The sequence below is a fragment of the Colletes latitarsis genome, chromosome 4, assembly GCF_051014445.1.
Source record: "Colletes latitarsis isolate SP2378_abdomen chromosome 4, iyColLati1, whole genome shotgun sequence".
Classification (NCBI taxonomy): domain Eukaryota; kingdom Metazoa; phylum Arthropoda; class Insecta; order Hymenoptera; family Colletidae; genus Colletes; species Colletes latitarsis.
The window spans coordinates 26,630,342-26,649,752 of NC_135137.1; the positions used below are offsets into that span (position 1 = coordinate 26,630,342).

The 19,411-nt window shown below is 31.9% G+C and overlaps 1 protein-coding gene and 1 long non-coding RNA gene across 9 annotated transcripts in view; one reads left to right on the forward strand and one right to left on the reverse strand.

The window, feature by feature from the left end:
- The window catches only part of LOC143341159 (uncharacterized), a 618,628-nt gene that overhangs the window by 521,597 nt on the left and 77,620 nt on the right, over positions 1 to 19,411 (forward strand). The window lies entirely within an intron of this gene.
- Wge (BAH domain and coiled-coil containing protein winged eye) overlaps positions 1 to 19,411 on the reverse strand; it is a 646,012-nt gene that overhangs the window by 127,721 nt on the left and 498,880 nt on the right. For 7 of the 8 annotated variants that reach the window (XM_076763823.1, XM_076763824.1, XM_076763820.1 and 4 more), the window contains one exon: positions 2,266 to 2,496. The exons of the other annotated variant lie outside the window; for it this stretch is intronic. In XM_076763823.1, the coding sequence (XP_076619938.1) occupies positions 2,266 to 2,496 (231 nt within the window). The remainder of the gene's footprint in view (positions 1 to 2,265; positions 2,497 to 19,411) is intronic. 8 annotated transcript variants of the gene reach the window in all.

Consider the following 19,411-nt stretch of genomic DNA (forward strand, 5'->3'; position numbering starts at 1 on the left):
TCGTGACTCTTTTTCATCTTTACGATAAGTAGAATATGCTCGTAAAGGTCGATCACCTATTTCCGGAATGCTTTGCATAATTTATCGAAAACTTTAAAGCACTGTACACCTTGCTAAGCCACAAAGTTATTTCGTTAGATTCACTAATTATTTTAAACAGTACATACAGGATGTCTGTAAAATTTCTATTCATTGACTCTTTTTCATGACTGATGGAACAATTCAAATTTTATCAATATTGCACAGCAAACTAAGAATTAATACAGGGAAGCGAGCGATAGTAGTCACAGAATAAATACAATGACATAAATACATTGAAATTAGCGATAAGTTTAGAGAAAAAATTGATAAGACAACAGGCATGATTTAGCTAAGTAGATCGTCAGATTTAATCCCTGACGAACTTATTTGTATCTCTATCGAATCCTACGTGTATTAGACGAAGGTTTCGAGGGTAAAAAACTTACGCGAATGAGCAGGAAGCTCTGCAAATGCTTCGAAACGTATTAAAAAATGTTATAAAGTTTTTGTGCTGCCCAGAGATATTGACGGGTGTCAGGTCGAAATCCAATCTGTCAATAAATGTCACTACTTTGTCATTTTATTAACTGAATTCGATATAATTTCTCTGCCAATAGCTAAAATAGATAAGAACATTATGAATAACCCGTGTAATTAATTAGACGCGATTTTTTAATCCTGAAATGGTTAACCTTGAAACATGATAATCGGACCAAACTTGACGCGAATGATTATTATTATTTATCCGTTAGCTTTGATACTTTGTAAATTATAAATAATGTAAACTTAGATTTCGATATGTGATGTAATATTAGTGATATCTATATTTTTTAATTTAATATTACTGATATTTACATGTAATATCTATAAAATTTGACTGTTACAGGGCATCATAAACCTTCTCACTTTATTGTCGTTAATATCAGAGAAATAATATTTATTAAATTATTTGGATATTTTTTTTATTGCGGTGATATTGATTCAAGAATATTACTAATTTTGTTTATCCTATACAAGGATATTAGCATATGAGCTTCTTGTGATAGGGGAACAGTGGTAATCGTAAGAAAAATGCAACCAAAATTAAAATATTCCCAAATGTAGATTTAACAAGTTTATCACAGGCTACATTCTTTTTCTATCAATTAATATAGTTTTTATATCGTGGTTGGAATCATCCTAAAATTATTTTACTGTAAACGTAATTACGATCACGATGTAAAAGCCACAGTAATTAGCCCCACAAAAATTCTCACCTTGATAAAGTTATTAAATAAATATTTGAGTAATTTTTAAATAAATTTAGTCCCATGTAATGTTTTTCCTACGTACAGCACTGTTTGGTCGGATGTCTGTACGTAGCCTAATTTACTAATGCAAATTATCAATACAAAATGTTTTTACTAACATTCTTCATCTTGTCTTGATTCAACGACAAAATTTTAACCACCAAATGCACTGTTCGAATGTAATATTAGCAGAAATTCATATCCGTTTGACACTGTCATAAAACGAATTTCGTTCATTCGAGACAATGATAAAAACACGAATAATGAATAAAATTTCATTTATTGTTGTTTTAAAGTAAAGTCTTCATTTCAGTATAAATGATCATCCTTCACTATAAAGATTTCATTTATTGTTGTTTTATGTTGGAATAAAAATCACCGCATTCCAACACTAGTTGCAAGTTCAGCAGTTGGTATCCCTGGTGGGGATCAGACATGTATAAATACGGGGGATCACCGCGTGTGCGCCCCCTTCTGGAGTGTTCTGCCGCGAAACGTTGTGTGCAAGGTTATGTTAGATTAGAGTTGCACGTGTTTAAATGTAAATTCAGAAATATAAGTTTTATGTTCAAATTAATAAAATGTAATATTCATTTGGTGTGCCACGGCCACGTGCTGCGCGGATCTCGCCAGTTAACATTTTAGAGTAAAGATTTATTCGAGAACACTCAACTCTGACAAATACACATGCACACGTATGCCTTAAATACACCTTGAAAAACTATAATCTCCAAATTGTGTTTCTGTTTTAGAGCATTATAGGATATCGTTCGCTATAGTTTCGTTTGTGTAGAAAAGAGTAAACCTACGTTATTATTTGAGGATGAAGTAATTTCGTATCGTGGAATATCAATATAAAGAGACAGATTCGCAACTTGTTACCCGTTTTAGACGACGAAGATACGAATAGAAAATGTGTAATTCGAGAAACTTGGGAAAGCTGCGTATGACTCACCGTTTTCCGATTTCGGTGGGACTGGCTCGATTTTCACGGAGGTGGTTGTCGCGTGGAGGGACGTCGAGACTTCGGCGACCTGACAGGGCACCGAAGCCAGCGGTTCCCTTTTCACCAAGTTATTACCGCCATTGTTATTGCCATTGCAATTCGCGTCCTGCCCGTTCCAGGACGAAGCAACCGGCAATGTCCTGCTGCAGCCCGCGTCGGAATGCACCGTCCTGGTTTTCCCTAAATTTATAAAACAAGAGTTTGTTACTAACCCTCTGAAATTTAAGCGTGCCATCTGTCGTGTATCTGCAGTGTCGCAGCAATTGTCGAGTGTAAACGTTCTATTGCTATATTTATACTAGAGTCGTTCAATAAGTCCTTAGAAAAATATAGAAAAAGAAATTATTTTAGCTAGATTTTTTTGTTATTTTTCAACATAATCTCCTTTTAGCTCTATACACTTTTTCAAGTGTTTCTCCAACTTTTTTAAGCCATTTAAAAAATAAGATTTCGGAAAGTCCTCAAAATAGGCACCTGTTTGGGGCGGTGACCTCCTCGTTCGACGTGAACCGTTGTTCACCAAGCCATTTTTTTAAGTTTGGAAATAAAAAGAGTCATTGAGGGCTAAATCCGATGAATACGGTGGATGTTGTAATAATTCGAACTTTAATTCCATGATTTTGGCCATCGAAACTGCAAAGGTGTGCACCCATGCATTGTTTTGATGGAAGAGGAAGTTCCTTGCTTCGATCGACAAGGTGTGACTATTAAATAACGGGACTGCCGCTGTAAAACATTTTATTTTGATTTCATACATATTTACTTATTATCACCTTCAATATACACCCCTCCTTTATTCCTACAATGCTGCATACGAATCTTCCATTGTTCAAAACAGTGCTGGAAGTCTTCTTCTGTCAGCTCCTTCAGGACGCGTGCCGTTTTTTCTTTCACAGCTTCAACGGACTCAAATCTTGTTCCTTTTAATGCAGATTTTATCTTAGGAAACAGATAGAAGTCGCACGGCGTAAGATCCGGCGAATAAGGCGGATGGTCTAACACTGGAATGCTGTACTTGGCTAGAAACCTCTTGACAGACAATGCGGAATGAGCCGGCGCATTGTCTTGGTGGAGAATCCATGACTTGTCCTTCCACAATTCGGGTCGTTTTTTCCTTATTCTTTCACGGAGTTCAGCGAGAACGTGAAGGTAGTAATGTTGATTAATAGTTTGACCTTCAGGAACCCAGTGAAGGTACACAATCCCATGAATATAGAAAAAAACAATCATGGTTGCTTTGAATTTTGATTTGCTCATTCGAGCTTTTTTGGCTATCGGTGAATTTGGGCTCTTCCAGTGCATAGATTGGATCGTTTCAGGATCATACCAGTATCTGTTTTCTAAGGTAAAATCAGGATTAAGAGAATCAAGATTTGAGTCCCTTGAAGCTGTGAAAGAAAAAGCAGCACGCGTCCTGAAGGAGCTGACAGAAGACTTCCAGCATTGTTTCGAACAATGGAAGATTCGCATGAAGCATTGTAGGGATAAAGGAGGGGTGTATATTGATAATATTAATAAGTATATAATAAGTAAATATGCATGAAATCAAAGTAAAATGTTTTACAGCGTCAATTCCGTTATTTAATAGCCACACTTTGGAAAAATGAAACCATGTGGTGGATATAACTGAGACTTTGACAGCTGTTTAGTGAGTCATGATGCTTACTAACAACAAATCATTTTCGATGCTACGAGCGCCAACACTTGGATTTTCTAAGGACTTATTGAACGACCCTCGTGCTACTCCGAATAATCCACAGTAAGGAGCATAACTGAACAAATAACAAGTTTTGTATAAATCATTATTTATTGCTAGGAATATAGGGGAATATTAAAAAGTAAACATTATAATTATCTTTATTACAGTTAAGGGTAACATAAGAAAAGTCTTCTCGTTAGGCAATAAAAAAAGAATAGATTTACTAGGTTTTGCACCAGCTTGTAAAAACACTGTTTACATGGAATGTGTTAGGAATATGTTTATATCTAGCAGTTTCAAATGTTTACAATATGCTGTTCTATATTTTAGTACTCCAGTTGCTCACAATTAGTCGAACGGGAAAATATGCAATAAAAGTAGGAATAAATATAAATCCAATTTCTCCAAATTGTTTAAAATAAAATCATTTCTCTTTTGAATGACGGCTTGTCAACACATCGAGTCGCGGGAAACCGTTGCGTTAATCAATCGACAGTGCAAAGAATAAGAAACAAACATTGTAAAAGTATATTATTAAAAGTTGGAGGAAGACCAACAAAATTATCAGCGCAAGACAAACGAAGAATTATATATTTTGTCACATCTGATGAAGCTTCAAGTGCCACTGTGGTTGCAGAATTATTAAAGGAAGACACAAAGATACAGATAAGGAAGCGAAAAGCACGAAGAACCCTTAAAAGAGCTGAGTTTAGAAGCATTAAGAGGAGAAGCCAATATTATCGAAGAAGAGTATTAAACTTCGTTTGAAATTTCTCAAAACATATCGAAATTGCACAATTTTTGAAAAAGAACGAGTCGTTTGATCAGACGAGGCTAAAATTAACAGAATTTGTTCAGATGGCGTGTATTGGAATTGGATTCGTAAAAAAGATATCCTTAAACCACGACATGTAAAATAAACTGTAAAACATGAAGACGAATCCATAATGTTTTGGAGGTGTCTAACAGCATTTGATGTTGACTTACTGCACCGAATTAACATTATGTATTGACGTCATGAATCAGTACATGTACAAGTATATTTTACAAGATCATCTCTTGTAATGTGTTTTTCAAAGAAGAAAACGTAATTTCCATGCATGATCGAGACCCTAAGCACACTGCTAAAAGTGTGAAAAAATGGTTTAGTGCTAACAAATTTTATGTTTTGAATTGGCCTGCACAGAGCCCCGACTTTAAAAAGACGAATATGGGATTCATATGATTCCCAACCAACATCAATCAAGCATTTGTATAGCAGAATTAAAGAACAGTGGGAACAAATATCTCCGGATTATTGCAGAAAATTAATACAAAATATGCTGAAGCAAATTATTGCAATTTTGCAAGCAAATGAGTTGTGGACAAAATATTAAAAATAAATGACATATTAAATACTGAGAAGTATTGGACGTGGTGCAAAATCAAGTGAATTTATTTTTTTTTTCATTGCCAAACGAGAAGACATTAACTACTAAAAAAATTTGTTATGTTGCTTCTAACTGTGATAAAAATGATTATAATGTTTATTTCTTAATATTCTCTTATATTCTTAGCAATAAATAATGATTCATACAAAACTTATTATTTGTTCAGTCATGCTCCTTACTGTATATTTCGCAAGCCAACGACCATTATTAATTATACCGGGTAAGTTAATTACTATTGCCGCCTAAAACAACGGCTATTCATTGCTTTTAGTAGAAAGTGTCTTATGTGAGATATACTGTGTTGAAATGTGCTCAATGACTAGAAGCATTTCACTTTTTCTTTCTATAGATTGTACTTTCCAAGATAGATTGATTCTGAATTTTTTCATATAGCACTGCATATTTTTTTAATTCTAGGTTGTAAAATACCAATATAAAAAATTTAAGAGTACCTTTGGTCAAATCGTTCGCAAAATAGATAACCTTTACGATTTTTTTGGAGAAAAGTGTACAATTTACGGCGATCAAAATATTAAACTTTAACGTATTACAAATATAGACCAAAAATTAGAAGTTATTATTTAATTTGTATAATTCTTTGAAAACCAAAAAATGAAAATAGTTCATTTAAAAAATGAATTTTTAAATTCTCAATTTTTTGTTATGGACGTTTTCATATGTATAAATCCATTTTCTGCCAGGTATTCGTTTAAACGTACCTACGTCAGTCAACGACAATTGTTTCTTCACATTGAAAGTCGATAAGCGAGAGCTATTCATACGAAATGAAAACATTTAAAAAATTTTTTAATTTTGCGATATACATTAGGTACAAATGCAAACAAATTAAATTTTCTTTGCATGAATTTGTACTATAAAACCCAAAAGTTTTTGTTACCTAATATTGTATACTGTTCCCCTTAAAAAATGATAAAATTTCCTACATATTTTGCACATTAACCCATAACAAAGTGATATTGAAAGACAAACTAGCGCGTATGATTCTATTAAAAAAATATAAGAGATTTTTTAAAATACTTCAAACGTTTCATTTATAAATTGTCGATGTAAATAAAGCCACTATGAACTTTGACTACATATCACGTTAGTTCTTCTAAATCACGCAAGTTTTTTCACAATATTGTACTTCTCCCAAGCTACCTAAATAATCCCATTTTCTAATGATGTGAGTGCTTCAAAGATTCTTGATGACGTTTTTACTATTAGTGACCGTAGCTCTCCAGAGATTATTCTTGTTACTGATTTGGCGATTTATGAATTCATTTGTGAAATGAAAAGAAAACGTAAAGTTCCAATCCTTTGCAGATGGTGTTTTCTTTTGTTGCATATAGGTAATATTATAAGACACAAATCTCTTTTTAACATATGTATAATATTATACAAGGCGTCCTGCAAAGTGTAGTACTATCATGGAGTAATTCTATATTAAAAAATATATCGATAATGAAGAATAACACTGTTTCAAATAACGCTTCGTTATCGATAAAATTGATTTTAAAAATGCAACGAGTACGCGTGCATTTCATTTTTTACACTCCATTGTCCCTTCTAAGGAGATATCGTAATTGTAACAAACAACTATGAACAAACGACATATGAAACACAAAATTTTTCTTCTTTCAATAACCAAACAAATTAGAATTCTTGGCCTAATTTTCGACAGCAGGCTTACGTGGGTACCACATGTTAAGAAACTAAAAAAGATAGCTACGCTAGGAGCCTTAATACTTTGAAAACAATAGCTTAAAAAAAACTGGGGAGCAGACTTTCAAGTTTTCATAAGATCCGTCCAATGTGTAACAATTGCAATTTAAGGAACTCGATCCACCACATAGATAGAAAACTTTTTCAAGTGAAGACACCAAAGAGCTTACCAGAACTTTCAACTCATGTAAAAAACTGCTAAACTTTTTGAAACATGTAAACCTTTTTCATCTAATTTAATTTTGGTCCAATGTGGTATAATTTAGTTTGATGGTTTCCTTACGTCACCTTGTGCCTGTACTTGTATACTTTGCGTGGTTGCTAATGCCTCATTCGGGTTGATGCAACTTTAAAAATTAAATATAATTTTTCGAATATTTGTTACCTCAAAATATGTCAAAACATGTAAGAGAATATCAACTATTGTTGAGGATACCATATCATTGATAATCAATTCAATTATTAAGTCAAGGTCAATGATTCCTTTTCCTCCAACTTAGGCGTGCTTTAATTTAAGATATCTAAGACTAATATTATCGTGGTAATGTTAGACAAATAATCTAACAAAGATTTCTGAAGATCTCGATCGAACAACGTACATTGCAATAATCATTTCAAGTTTCATTTAAGCAGTATTACAGTAGAGTTTTGATTATTCGAATCCCGTTTAACCGAGATTCGATGTTTTGAAATGTATCCTTCGTATACAAAGTTTCTTAACTGTTTTTATGTTCTAAACACGATTTAATATTTTCCATACTTAATTACTTATTTTGGACAGTTTAAGTTTGCAAGAAAAAAGGTCCTTTGGTATACTTTTTTAAAAATCATTATGTTTTACACTTTTTCCTAAATTTGACAATAGCTTTCACTGTAATTTCGTTCACGGATTTTGACAAAGTTTTATTTAGATAACTAGTGAAAGGATCTTTTGATATTAAAAAGTTAATATTATTATTAATAATGACATAGTGATACATAAAACACGAATGGGGGTTACGACGTTGACGCGCTTTCTTTATATAAAAATAAAAAGCAACGATATTTAAAATATTCATGGTCGCTTTGGACCAATCTCGAAAAGTATAAGACATGAAAAAAATCAAATGCTTCTCATCGATAAGCACATCTAAGTTCAGTATACTTCGTAAAAAAAAGTTTTTCCTAAAAGCAAGGGACAGCAAATTATTTTAGATAGTAATTATTATCACTGTGTATATTTTTATGTAGCATATTAACATATATACAAGAGTCTATAATTCAATCTGATTGATTTCGTTTCTGTTTCATTTAAGTATCTTAAAAATTGTATTTTTAATTGTATTTTTATGTAACATATTAACATATATACAAGAGTCTATAATTCAATCTGATTGATTTCGTTTCTGTTTCATTTAAGTATCTTAAAAATTGTATTTTTAATTGTATTTTTATGTAACATATTAACGTATATACAAGAGTCTATAATTCAATCTGATTGATTTCGTTTCTGTTTCATTTAAGTATCTTAAAAATTCAATCTTTGTTGAATTTTTATGTAGAAGCCTACAACTGTCTCATAAAAACTTCTGATAGTTTTCACAAGTCTGAATAAAAAACTCACAAAGATGTAATGAACAATATAAGATTGTTTGCATGAAACGCATGAAATGCAAGACCCGCCCGACGTTGCTCTATTTCGTTCATTCTCGATGTAAACCGCTCATTTTCCTCATTGGACGGTACACGCGATACTTGGCCTCAGTTGAAGATAATAATCGTTACCCACCCCGCTTTCAAGTGTATTGACGGTCCAGATTTTCTCGCTCAAAAGCGAACATTATTATAACATGAAATCGCCCAACGCATTAAGGGTGATCAAATAACCTCAATATTTAATACGCTGTATTCCCATGCCCCATCTATCAACCAGTTTAATTTCATCGAATTTCCACTGCCCAGGGAAATTATACTCAAATTACATACGCTTACAATCCCATTAAAAAAGTATTTTATTTATTTTTATTTTACAACCTATAAATAAGGTAGATCTTTATTGTAAGTGATAAAAGATGCGAACAAATACATTTTAAAAACATACATCCTTTTACTGTTAAAAAAATATTTTCTTTATGTTCACATATACGTATATTTGTGTTTACATTTGTAAATACGATTGCGTCCAAACGCCTGAATATAATTGAATGAAACTCTATATTTAAGTGTCATATTCTAATCTCAAGATCTAATTCGAACAAAATCGGTACGTGAATAAAGATGGTTACTTTTTGCAGTTCTTTGGTTATCCTGATAAATATCAATTTTTCTTTTCTTAATGCTAATAAATGCTTAAAGTAAATCCTAGAGAAAATAACATTGTGCATCAAGAATTTACATAAACATTTTCTCTATGTTTTCTAATAAAAAAAAGTTGAATGAAATCTTATTCATTACATACTGTTAAAACAACCTCAGAAAGTAGCGAGGTTGATCTCCGAAAAAAATAAATTTTTGAAAATGCGAAAATTTAAATCGATGACTGGCGACCGGGTAAATTGAACTATTCCTACCAAACAAACTTTTGTATATTTAATTGAAGTTAAATCTCTTTGATTTTGTTTTTATTTTCCGGTTTATTTTTTTGTTTATTCGTTTCTTATTAATTCAATCTTCCCTATACACTATCGATTCTATAAAATATCAGGAGTAGAATAATTTAATAATAAAATCTTATACGATTTTTCATCTTATTTGTACGAACACCCGATATGTTTGCGGGTGATACTTTACATATAAATATGAATAGATTTCGTGCAATTATATTTTCCATTGCAAACGCCAAACCTCCACCACAATTTAAAAAGAAATTACGGTTCATCCAGTAGATAAGTTTTGATATAAAATTTCACCCTTCATGGTGTCCGGTTTTTATGGAAACACAATATTGTATTATTAAGATTTCCACTTTCTAATTCACTAAAGAATATATCATGTGATTTATTCGTATTTGCTTCAATAACAGCTGGTTTCGTTTCGGCTCTTTTTATTTACCTTCTGACATCGATCTGGGTTTATATGTGGATCACTGCGAAACCGTTTTAAATCTAATGCAAATGTACTCAACATTGACACATATGTTGAGTTGAGATAAACATCAACCATACTGTACCTTCGGTTTTTCACCTTTTATTTTATTCGTTTACAGAAGTCTTTCATGTACACTGTACCGCGTTTTTATCTTCCTCCATCTTACCTTTTTTCACTAGTCATCCCGAGTGCCCTCTCTCGACTGATGACTGATCTACTTTTGAACGGTGGCGCGAACAACATACATTATTAGAAACTACAACGTTCCCTACATCGCCTGGTATATTGATACGAATGGATCTCTAAATTTCGTTTGCACCCACCCACCATCATTACAGCGTGCACTCACATTATGTGAGTACAACAATTTACTTAATATATATCAATTTAACAATACATGTGGTTCGCATCTCGATATTCTCTTTTCAAACGTCGGTTTGGTCCAGATATCTATTGCGTTAGATCCCCTAGTACCTTGTGACACTTGTCATCTATCATTGGCTTTTAAAATCACTTGCGAATGTTACTAATTACAAACTCTTTTCCCTCAAAACACCGATCACCAGGTAAATTTTCGTCATGCAGATTACGTTTCGATTGATGCTTACCTTGGCTCCGTAGACTGGAACGTTGACTTCCGTCACTTAGTATTAACCCTCCGAGTACTGGACTTTGCAACCTGTGCAGGAGTCAATTGCGACTCACACTGACATTACACTAATATAGGAGCAGTATATCTCCAGTCTTCTCTTGTTTGAAACTCGAACTCGCGCATACATATGTATCAAACATTGACCGTCGCTCGAAACTCAAACTCCTCCATGTTTCATATACGTATTCCTTCGAGGGAACGTTGTAAACGAATGCAACCACTTGGAAATACTTATAAACAAGTAAAGAAGACACTATTTTCTTTTCTCTTTTCTGTCTGTCTGTCTTGCTCGTAAACCTATAGCTGAAATTAGTCCAGCGAGTCGGAGCATCGGCCAAGCGTCGAAAGCAGAAAAAGACACCAAGTAAAAAACAAAGAGGTCCGTGAAATAGCCCCATCGATCGGGGCAGTAAACATAAGACGTAGACATACACGTACATTATTATCTCCGTCATGATAGCGAAAGTATCTCGAGGAAAGTGACGAGTCAACAGTGACTCCGGCACAGTACTCGGAGGATTAACAGTGTTTTGGATGTATTATACGTTCACATCGCATACGTCACTCACAACTTTGTACCCTCACAACCTTTTCGCGTATCTACGTATCCTAAATGGTTTTCAAAAGACCTTATTAGGTTAATTACTAATAATCATAATTATTAAATCATCTCATTTGGCGTTCCTTAGGGGTTTCACTTGGGTCCTATATTATTTATCATATTTATTAACGACATTACCACAGTTCTGAACCATTGTCGTTTTTTACTATTTACTGACGAAGCTAAATTGTTTCTTAATATTAAATCCCCTGCCGATGCAATCAGACTATAGTACGACTTTACAAACCTTAACAATTGGTGCGAGTCCAATCATGTGCACTCAAACATACTAAAATATAAAATTCTGCGTTTTCATCGTAAAAAAACCCTGTTTTATACCGTTACTCAATAAATAGTACTTTCTTAAAAGATTCCACTAGCATAAGAGATCTTGGAGTCATATTTACTTTCGAGTTTTCATTCACAGAACATATCAAACACATCACGCTATTGGCTTTCAATTCTCTTGGTTTGATCAGAAGAATGTCAACACATTTCAAGAACCCTAGTTCATTGAATATCTTTCTTAAAGTTCTAGCTCTTCCAAATCTTGAATACTATTCTCTATATAGAACATAGACTGCAACGTAGACTGCACTGAAAGGATTTATCATACATATAAATACTGCTTAAGGGGCAAGTTGATTCCTATGAAGCATATTGATAGAGTGTAGTATTTTATAGTATAATATTACAAACAAAAGAATATCCTCGGTGATTTTTATCAATTCACTTGTGAACAGAAGAATTTGAGAACAAAGTAGAAGAAAAGGATAATAAAAAGTGCGTGAAGGTAGAAAGAGGACGAAAAAATTCGAAAGAGATGGAAAGAGAGAAATACGAAGAAAAAGTGAACGAAAAAAAAATGAATGATAAATATAACGAAAATGAATCCAAATCAGAGTGTAAGAACGCCCTTCGTTTAAAGTGCCTCCAAACTTTTTCAAAATCTGATCAAAGTGAAAAATGGATTCGAGTAAGAAGTGGGCTCATTTAAAATGCAGTAAATATACCCCACATTATATATGTATTAACTTTTGTTCAAATTTAGAGAGTGATTAATTTTTCTACCATTTAATTTTAGGTTCCAGTTCAAGTTCAAAGAAAAATATTTTGCTTATGGACCTACATACGTATATTAACTTTGTATTAAATTACAAACGCTATAAATAGCTAAGATAGTGCATTATAAATAATAAAAATAGTTAACAATTAAATCAAGGTTTTTTACACAGTTGTGACTTTATCAACTAAATACTTTCAAATGTTTTTTTTAATCTATTTTCTTCAATTTTATTTAAACATAACAGGTCAAAATATACTTAGAAATACTTTTTATTAAATTGGTGATTCAAATGAAATTTGCAAAAATTGAAAACTGAAATATATTACTCACAATGGAATCCTCCTACCATCATTTATGTTTAAACATTATACTGAATACTAATAAAATCTGGCTAACCCGATTTCATTGCAAAAAAATAGAAGTATAATTAATTATTAATAGTCACTTATATTACGTGACTACACAGTGAATGAATATACATAAATATCTGAATATCTTCTTTCATCATCAAACATAGTCAGTAGGATGAAACAAAATATAGAGGCAGACTTTTTTGTATAATTCATGACTTTTATAATAGTATTTAAGCTGCCATAATTAGAATTTGACCAAAAAATTCGTTGAGATGCCGCAAGCCATTCAAACACTATTTTTATAATTTTATTTCCTTTTGAAATTTTAAAACTAACTGAAACATTAAACATGATATATTTCATTAAGAACTGTTTCTTCGTATCAAAAGCAAATGTCAATTTTTGTGATTCAATTTTAACTAGTATGAACCTATGCCTCCATAGACAGCAGATATTTTTACAAGAAAATACAAAGGATTATTTTGTACCTTAAAACTGTTCAAAAAGTGACACATAAAACACTTTAAAAATATATTTAATACCCCCACAGTTATCGTTAAAATTGTTCCCTGAACGATAATTCAACCCACACTTTACATTTTTTAATACTTACATTTTTAACCTATAATAATGTAGAATATTTGTTTTACCCACTTATTAAAAGACACAATGATTCTAATTTTTTTAAAAATATTTTTAAGTTTTATTAAAAGAATACCTTTTTTCTTAGAGCCTTGCTCTTGAAATACCAATGAAATATAAACAGTCACAGAGTGCATGATGAATACCAGAAACATTAACGTTTTAGAAAATAGAGAAAAAGAACAAATGAAAAATAAATGTTATCTGAGTCCAAAAAGACCCATAACCGCTGTGCGAGTGTTAAAAGAGCAAAAAATTAAAAACTTCAATCTTCCTACGCCACCTCAACAATTGTTTCGACAGAAACTAGCTTTTGCAGGTCTAATCTAAAAGAATAAATGTGAACTATTAAGAAACAGTCAGAATTTTAATTTTTTCGTTCCACTCTTATAATTAGATTATTTAAAAAATTGCACGATTATACATTTTTACTATTTTCTTTGTGATTTAATTCCACCGTGCACCGGGTTAAAAAGTATTACCGCTCGGTCGATTCGTGCTTCTCGTGAACGATCGTCGAGACAAAAGGGATTCACAACGAGGTCAATAGCTGCGTGAGTAACGCCGACATTAATTCCACAGTCAACGGTCTCTATCACGAAAAAAAAAGGACGATCTTGATTTTATCGTCCGTGCTATGAACATTTATGCCACCCAGTGTGGATGGCGTGCACACGCCGCGGGATCATTTGCCTTACAACGTGCACTGTACGCTCGTACCTCGTCCACCGACAATGAAAACATTTATATCGGTCGGCACTTTGTGACACAAAGTAGAGGAAATTATGACCAACCAGCGTTCTTTCCGTCACGGCTTCCGAGAACTTCGCTGTTCCGACTACGCGCGCTCTTTGTATTTCTCTGGAACTATCGGGATGACCAATAACTTCACGGATGGAACGAGAGTTTTATGGCTGGCGTGCAATTTGACAGGCTTTTACGGAGCTCCGAATACGATTAAAAAGCGTAATACAAACTTCCGTCTGTTTAACAGCGTTCCCTTAAATGTGTAATAGCTTGCTAATTGTAAGTCTCGCAGCTACTGTGGACCTCAAACCATCATGTTCCTGGAAACATCTGACGATTCATTCGTCGACGTCGCGCAGCAACAAACAAAATTGAGACATTTCACTCTAGAATGTAGAAATGTTTTATTTTATAGAACGGTGCATCAATTTCCTGATCCGAAACTTTCATAGCCAGCGTGAAATTTGGCTGGTTTACACGAACTTCTGATACGAATTGTTGAGGTTCTCACTGCACAATGTATTATTTTAATTATATATTTTTTATTTATAACAAGTAATGACAAAATAATTAGCTGTAGGAAGCGTATTACATTACGTTACAGACTGATCTATAATCAATAAGTAATCCAGCAGGTGGCGATCGATTACCTATTCTACTTTATCGACACAAGTGAGATTTATGATTATGTTTTGTTTTGTTACACCTGACATGAATAAAAAGCACAATATATGTAATAAGTTTTCACGCGTTTGATAGTGTAATGTATTGTTTGCTAATAAGGAAATGCTGCAAATGGTTTGGTTTTAATTTGAATGTGACTTTATAAGCTTGCAAAACTTTTTCTTTAAAACAGTATTCTAACGTGAACCCTTGAAAAAATCGATTTTTTAAATTTAAACTTCTTAAAATATATGCTTCTGAAAATATATGAACTTATGATCAGATTTTTAAAAATAACGAAATTTAAGCTGCTTAAAGCATATGACCGTGAAAGTTGGTGCAAATGACGAAAAGCAGAAGTAAAGCAGAAGCATAATACACACAATACTTTCAAACACTATCCACTGCTTAGTGACCCCTGGGAAAAATTTTAATGGGAGATTCTAGAGTCCAAAATATGACGAAAATCAAGAATACTAATTTGTTGTTGGAGGCTTCGTTAAAAAGTTATTAACGTTTAAAGTTCCGCCCGTACTGAATTTTTTTCTCGAAAATGCGCAAGATTTCGGGGGTATGTCTATTCACTAACAATGATTGTATTTGACCCCTCCTAGCTAAAAATAATTTTTTTAGAACGATTTCAAAAAATTTTTTTTCGCCGAAAAATTTAGGCATCTACCCCCTGTGGATTTTTCTTACAAATTCGTTTTTCATTTTTAATAAATTTGGTTGGCGATGTACAAAAATATTGTCTAATACTTTTTTGTAGATATCTATAAGCTCTAGTTCCAGACTAAATTTCAATGAAATCCATCAACTATTATAGGAGTTATGGCTGTTTGAAAATTGGACCATTTTTATGGGGTTTTTCTAACATTACGGAGTCAAGGAACAACTTTTCGAATATTTTTATAATTGCTACATATTCTATACTAAAATACACGGCGTTTGGCTTTTTGAACATTAAAATCGTCCAATCCGTTCAAAAGTTATGACGTTTTAAAGATACCCACAAAATTTTGCAGTGACATTACTGAAATGATATTTTCGGTAAGGAACTTTTTCTCGAAAATGGTTAGGATTTCGAGGGTATGTCTATTGACTAAAAATAATTATAATTGGTCCCTGCAATCAAAAATAATTTTTTTAGAACGATTTGAAAATTTTTTTTTTCGCCGAAAAATTTCAGCATCTATCCGATTTTTTTTCTCAAAAGTGGATAGGATTTCGAAGGTATGTGTATTCACCAAAAATTATTGTAATTGATCCCCGCAACCGAAAATAATTTTTTCAGAACAATTTGAAGTTTTTGAATTTAATTGTTAATAACCTTTTAACGAAGCCTCCATTGACAAATTGGTATTCTTGATTTTTGTCTTCTTTTGGCCTCTAGAATCCACCATTAAAATTTTTCCCAGGGGTGGCCGAAAGCCTGTATACTTTTGCCTTTAGTTTGAAAATCTATAGTAATTGAGTTTTTAATCTATTTTTATGATTATAAAATATTTGTAAAAAAACTTCTCGTTTAAATGGTGTTATATAAATATTGATTCGAATGGAAAGTTCTTACGTTTTCTATACGACGATAGATTAATAAGAAAATGTAGCATTTTAATGTGTAAGTTAATATATCTCAAGGAGATAAGTTAGTTTTTTTGAATTGAAAAATATGGAACATAACCAATGGATATTTACCTTTGTAATTTCACTGTATGGTCACTTAGTTACCTTTGTAATTTCACTGTATGGTTTATTAGACCCGAATAAATTACATTTTATATTACTATCGGACCACACTATTTATGAGGAACTGTCTTAATAATTAATCGCCAAGTTTATCAAACATTTAGACTTTTGCTTCGAAACATGCTCATTGTGGAAAATCAAGTGTCGAAATATTTACGAATTTGGCTGTAAACATATTTAACGACTAGTCCATAACAATTTTATATCGTATAGTATAACCTATAGAAAATAACTCGTAAAATTTTCAGATACATTTGTTGACGTTATGAAACACAGTACAAAATAGATACATATTCTTTTATAAAATAAAAATATTACAAATTTCATTATCAATTTCCACGATTCGAAACTCTTATAATTAACGTACAATTTAGTAGACTTTTATGAGACTCTAGTATGATTAACAAGCAGAATACAAGTTTCTATGAGTTTAACAATATTTTCTATAGCGTACTATACCCTACAGTACATTGTGAATTTTAATTGACTAAACTTCTAGGTATCGTTTGATATACCCTTATTATTTCCGTGATGAATGGAAACTTTTATGGCTAGTGTGCAATTCCGTGAGCTGTCATAAAGTTTCGTAACAGTTAAAAGCTATGACAATCTTCCACAGAGTTAATCTCATTTTGGAAATTGTATAATAGTCAAGTTCTTGTCGTTTTTGTCGGAATTATTAGTTATTTCACGTTTGAAAGTTATTTTCAATTAATTTTCAGATTTGATTCGATTTCAGAGAATGAATCGTGTGTGAGAAATATTATTGTATATGCAATCCAATAATATTTAATATTTGGAAATTGGACTAACTAACGGACAAAACCGTTTCAAATCGGTGGTCCACCAAGATTCTATAGAAAAACGTTTATGATTAGCTTTTTTCTATATTGCTATTTTATCAAAATTTTTACATCACTTTGAATGTTTTAATCACAATGTATAAAATTTGACTCTTGGAAAGAGCATGTACAAAGAAGTGAAAAACTATAAGGTAATATGGGTCCAAAATCCAGTGCTTATCAAGATATTGATTAATTTATGTTCAATGTAGAAGATGATCAAAACGTTTTCTGTTCTAATTCTAGAACGTTATTGAATAATTCAATAGTCGAGGATATTTTGTCATTATAATGATACTGCAGTGGTTTGAATAAATGATAGTCACTGAATATTAATCAAGTCAAAGTATCTTATTTCTTATTAAAAAGGAGTGAAATGCATGTCAACGCTCGGTTTAATTAATTTTTTCTTCAATCAATGCATACGAAACTAAGATGTCAAGCATTAATGATAACTTCAAGACGATGGAGGATTTCAATAATGCATTTTTGAGAATAATTAAATTATTTCATAATCCCTTGAGTTATTAGTCGACAATTTGAAGTTTTTGTAGCTAACTTATCTTCAACGATTAATTTTGGTCGTCCAAGTACGTGATCTATAATTTAAACTAAGATATCTAGACGAAATTTTTTGCACTATGTTTGCCACGCCCTATCCTTAATGATACTTCCACTAATGTTTCATACAATTTATGTGACTGTAGAATTTCTTCAAAACACATGCAGTATTATAACACGAATATGCACATCATTGAACCACATTTATTTTAACACATTAACGACGGGGCATTTTTATTAAAACTTTACTATAGGATGATTTTAATAACATAGAATTCCTTCAACATGTGTATACTAAAAATGTGATAAGTGTTTTTGTAATTAATATAGTTTATTAAAATCTTCAGAAGTTATACGTAACTAATGGAATTTTTTTCTTGTGTTATCGGAGGAATTACTAGAAAAACACACATTTGTCATAAAACGAGAATACTCGTTTCCCGTCGGTAATGTGTTAATACGTTTGTGGCGCAGGTAGTTATAAAATATTAATAAAAACACAATAGTCAGTGCTTCTGAATTTGAGGATAATTTAGGTCCCGATCCAAAAATGACTCCCAGAACCTTCTGTTTTGACAGTCGAGGAACCACATACCATATATGTATAAATAAACTTTTAAGTTTTTATAAAAAAGACTTATTGAAACTATAAATTGAATTTAAACTTTTAAATTTTTTATTGAGTTACGTTTCTGTAAACCAAATAAAAAAAAAAACATAAATATCTTTAAAATATCCATTGGTTATATTTCATATTTTTCAATTCAACGTATGTCTTGAGATATATTAATTTACACAGTAAAATGCTACATTTTCTTATTGATCTATCGTCGTATAGAAAACGTAAGAACTTTCCATTCGAATCAATATTTATATAACACCATTTAAACGAGAAGTATTTTACAAATATTTTATAATCATAAAAATGGACTAAAAACTCAATTATTATAGATTTTCAAACTAAAGGCAAAAGTATACAGGGTTTTGGCCACCTCTGGGGAAAATTTTAATGGGGGATTGTAGAAGCCAAAATGAGACGAAAATCAAGAATACCAATTTGTTGATGGAAGCTTCGTTAACAAGTTATTAACAATTAAATTCAAAAAATTCAAATCGTTCTGGAAAAATTATTTTCAGTTGCGGGGGTTAATTATAATCATTTTTGGTCATTACACATACCCTCAAAATTCTACGCATTTTCGAGAAAAAAATTCCTTACCAAAAATCTAATTAGGTGCCTAAATTCGACGAAGAAAAAAACTTTCAAATCGTTCTGGAAAAATTATTTTCGATTGCGGGGAT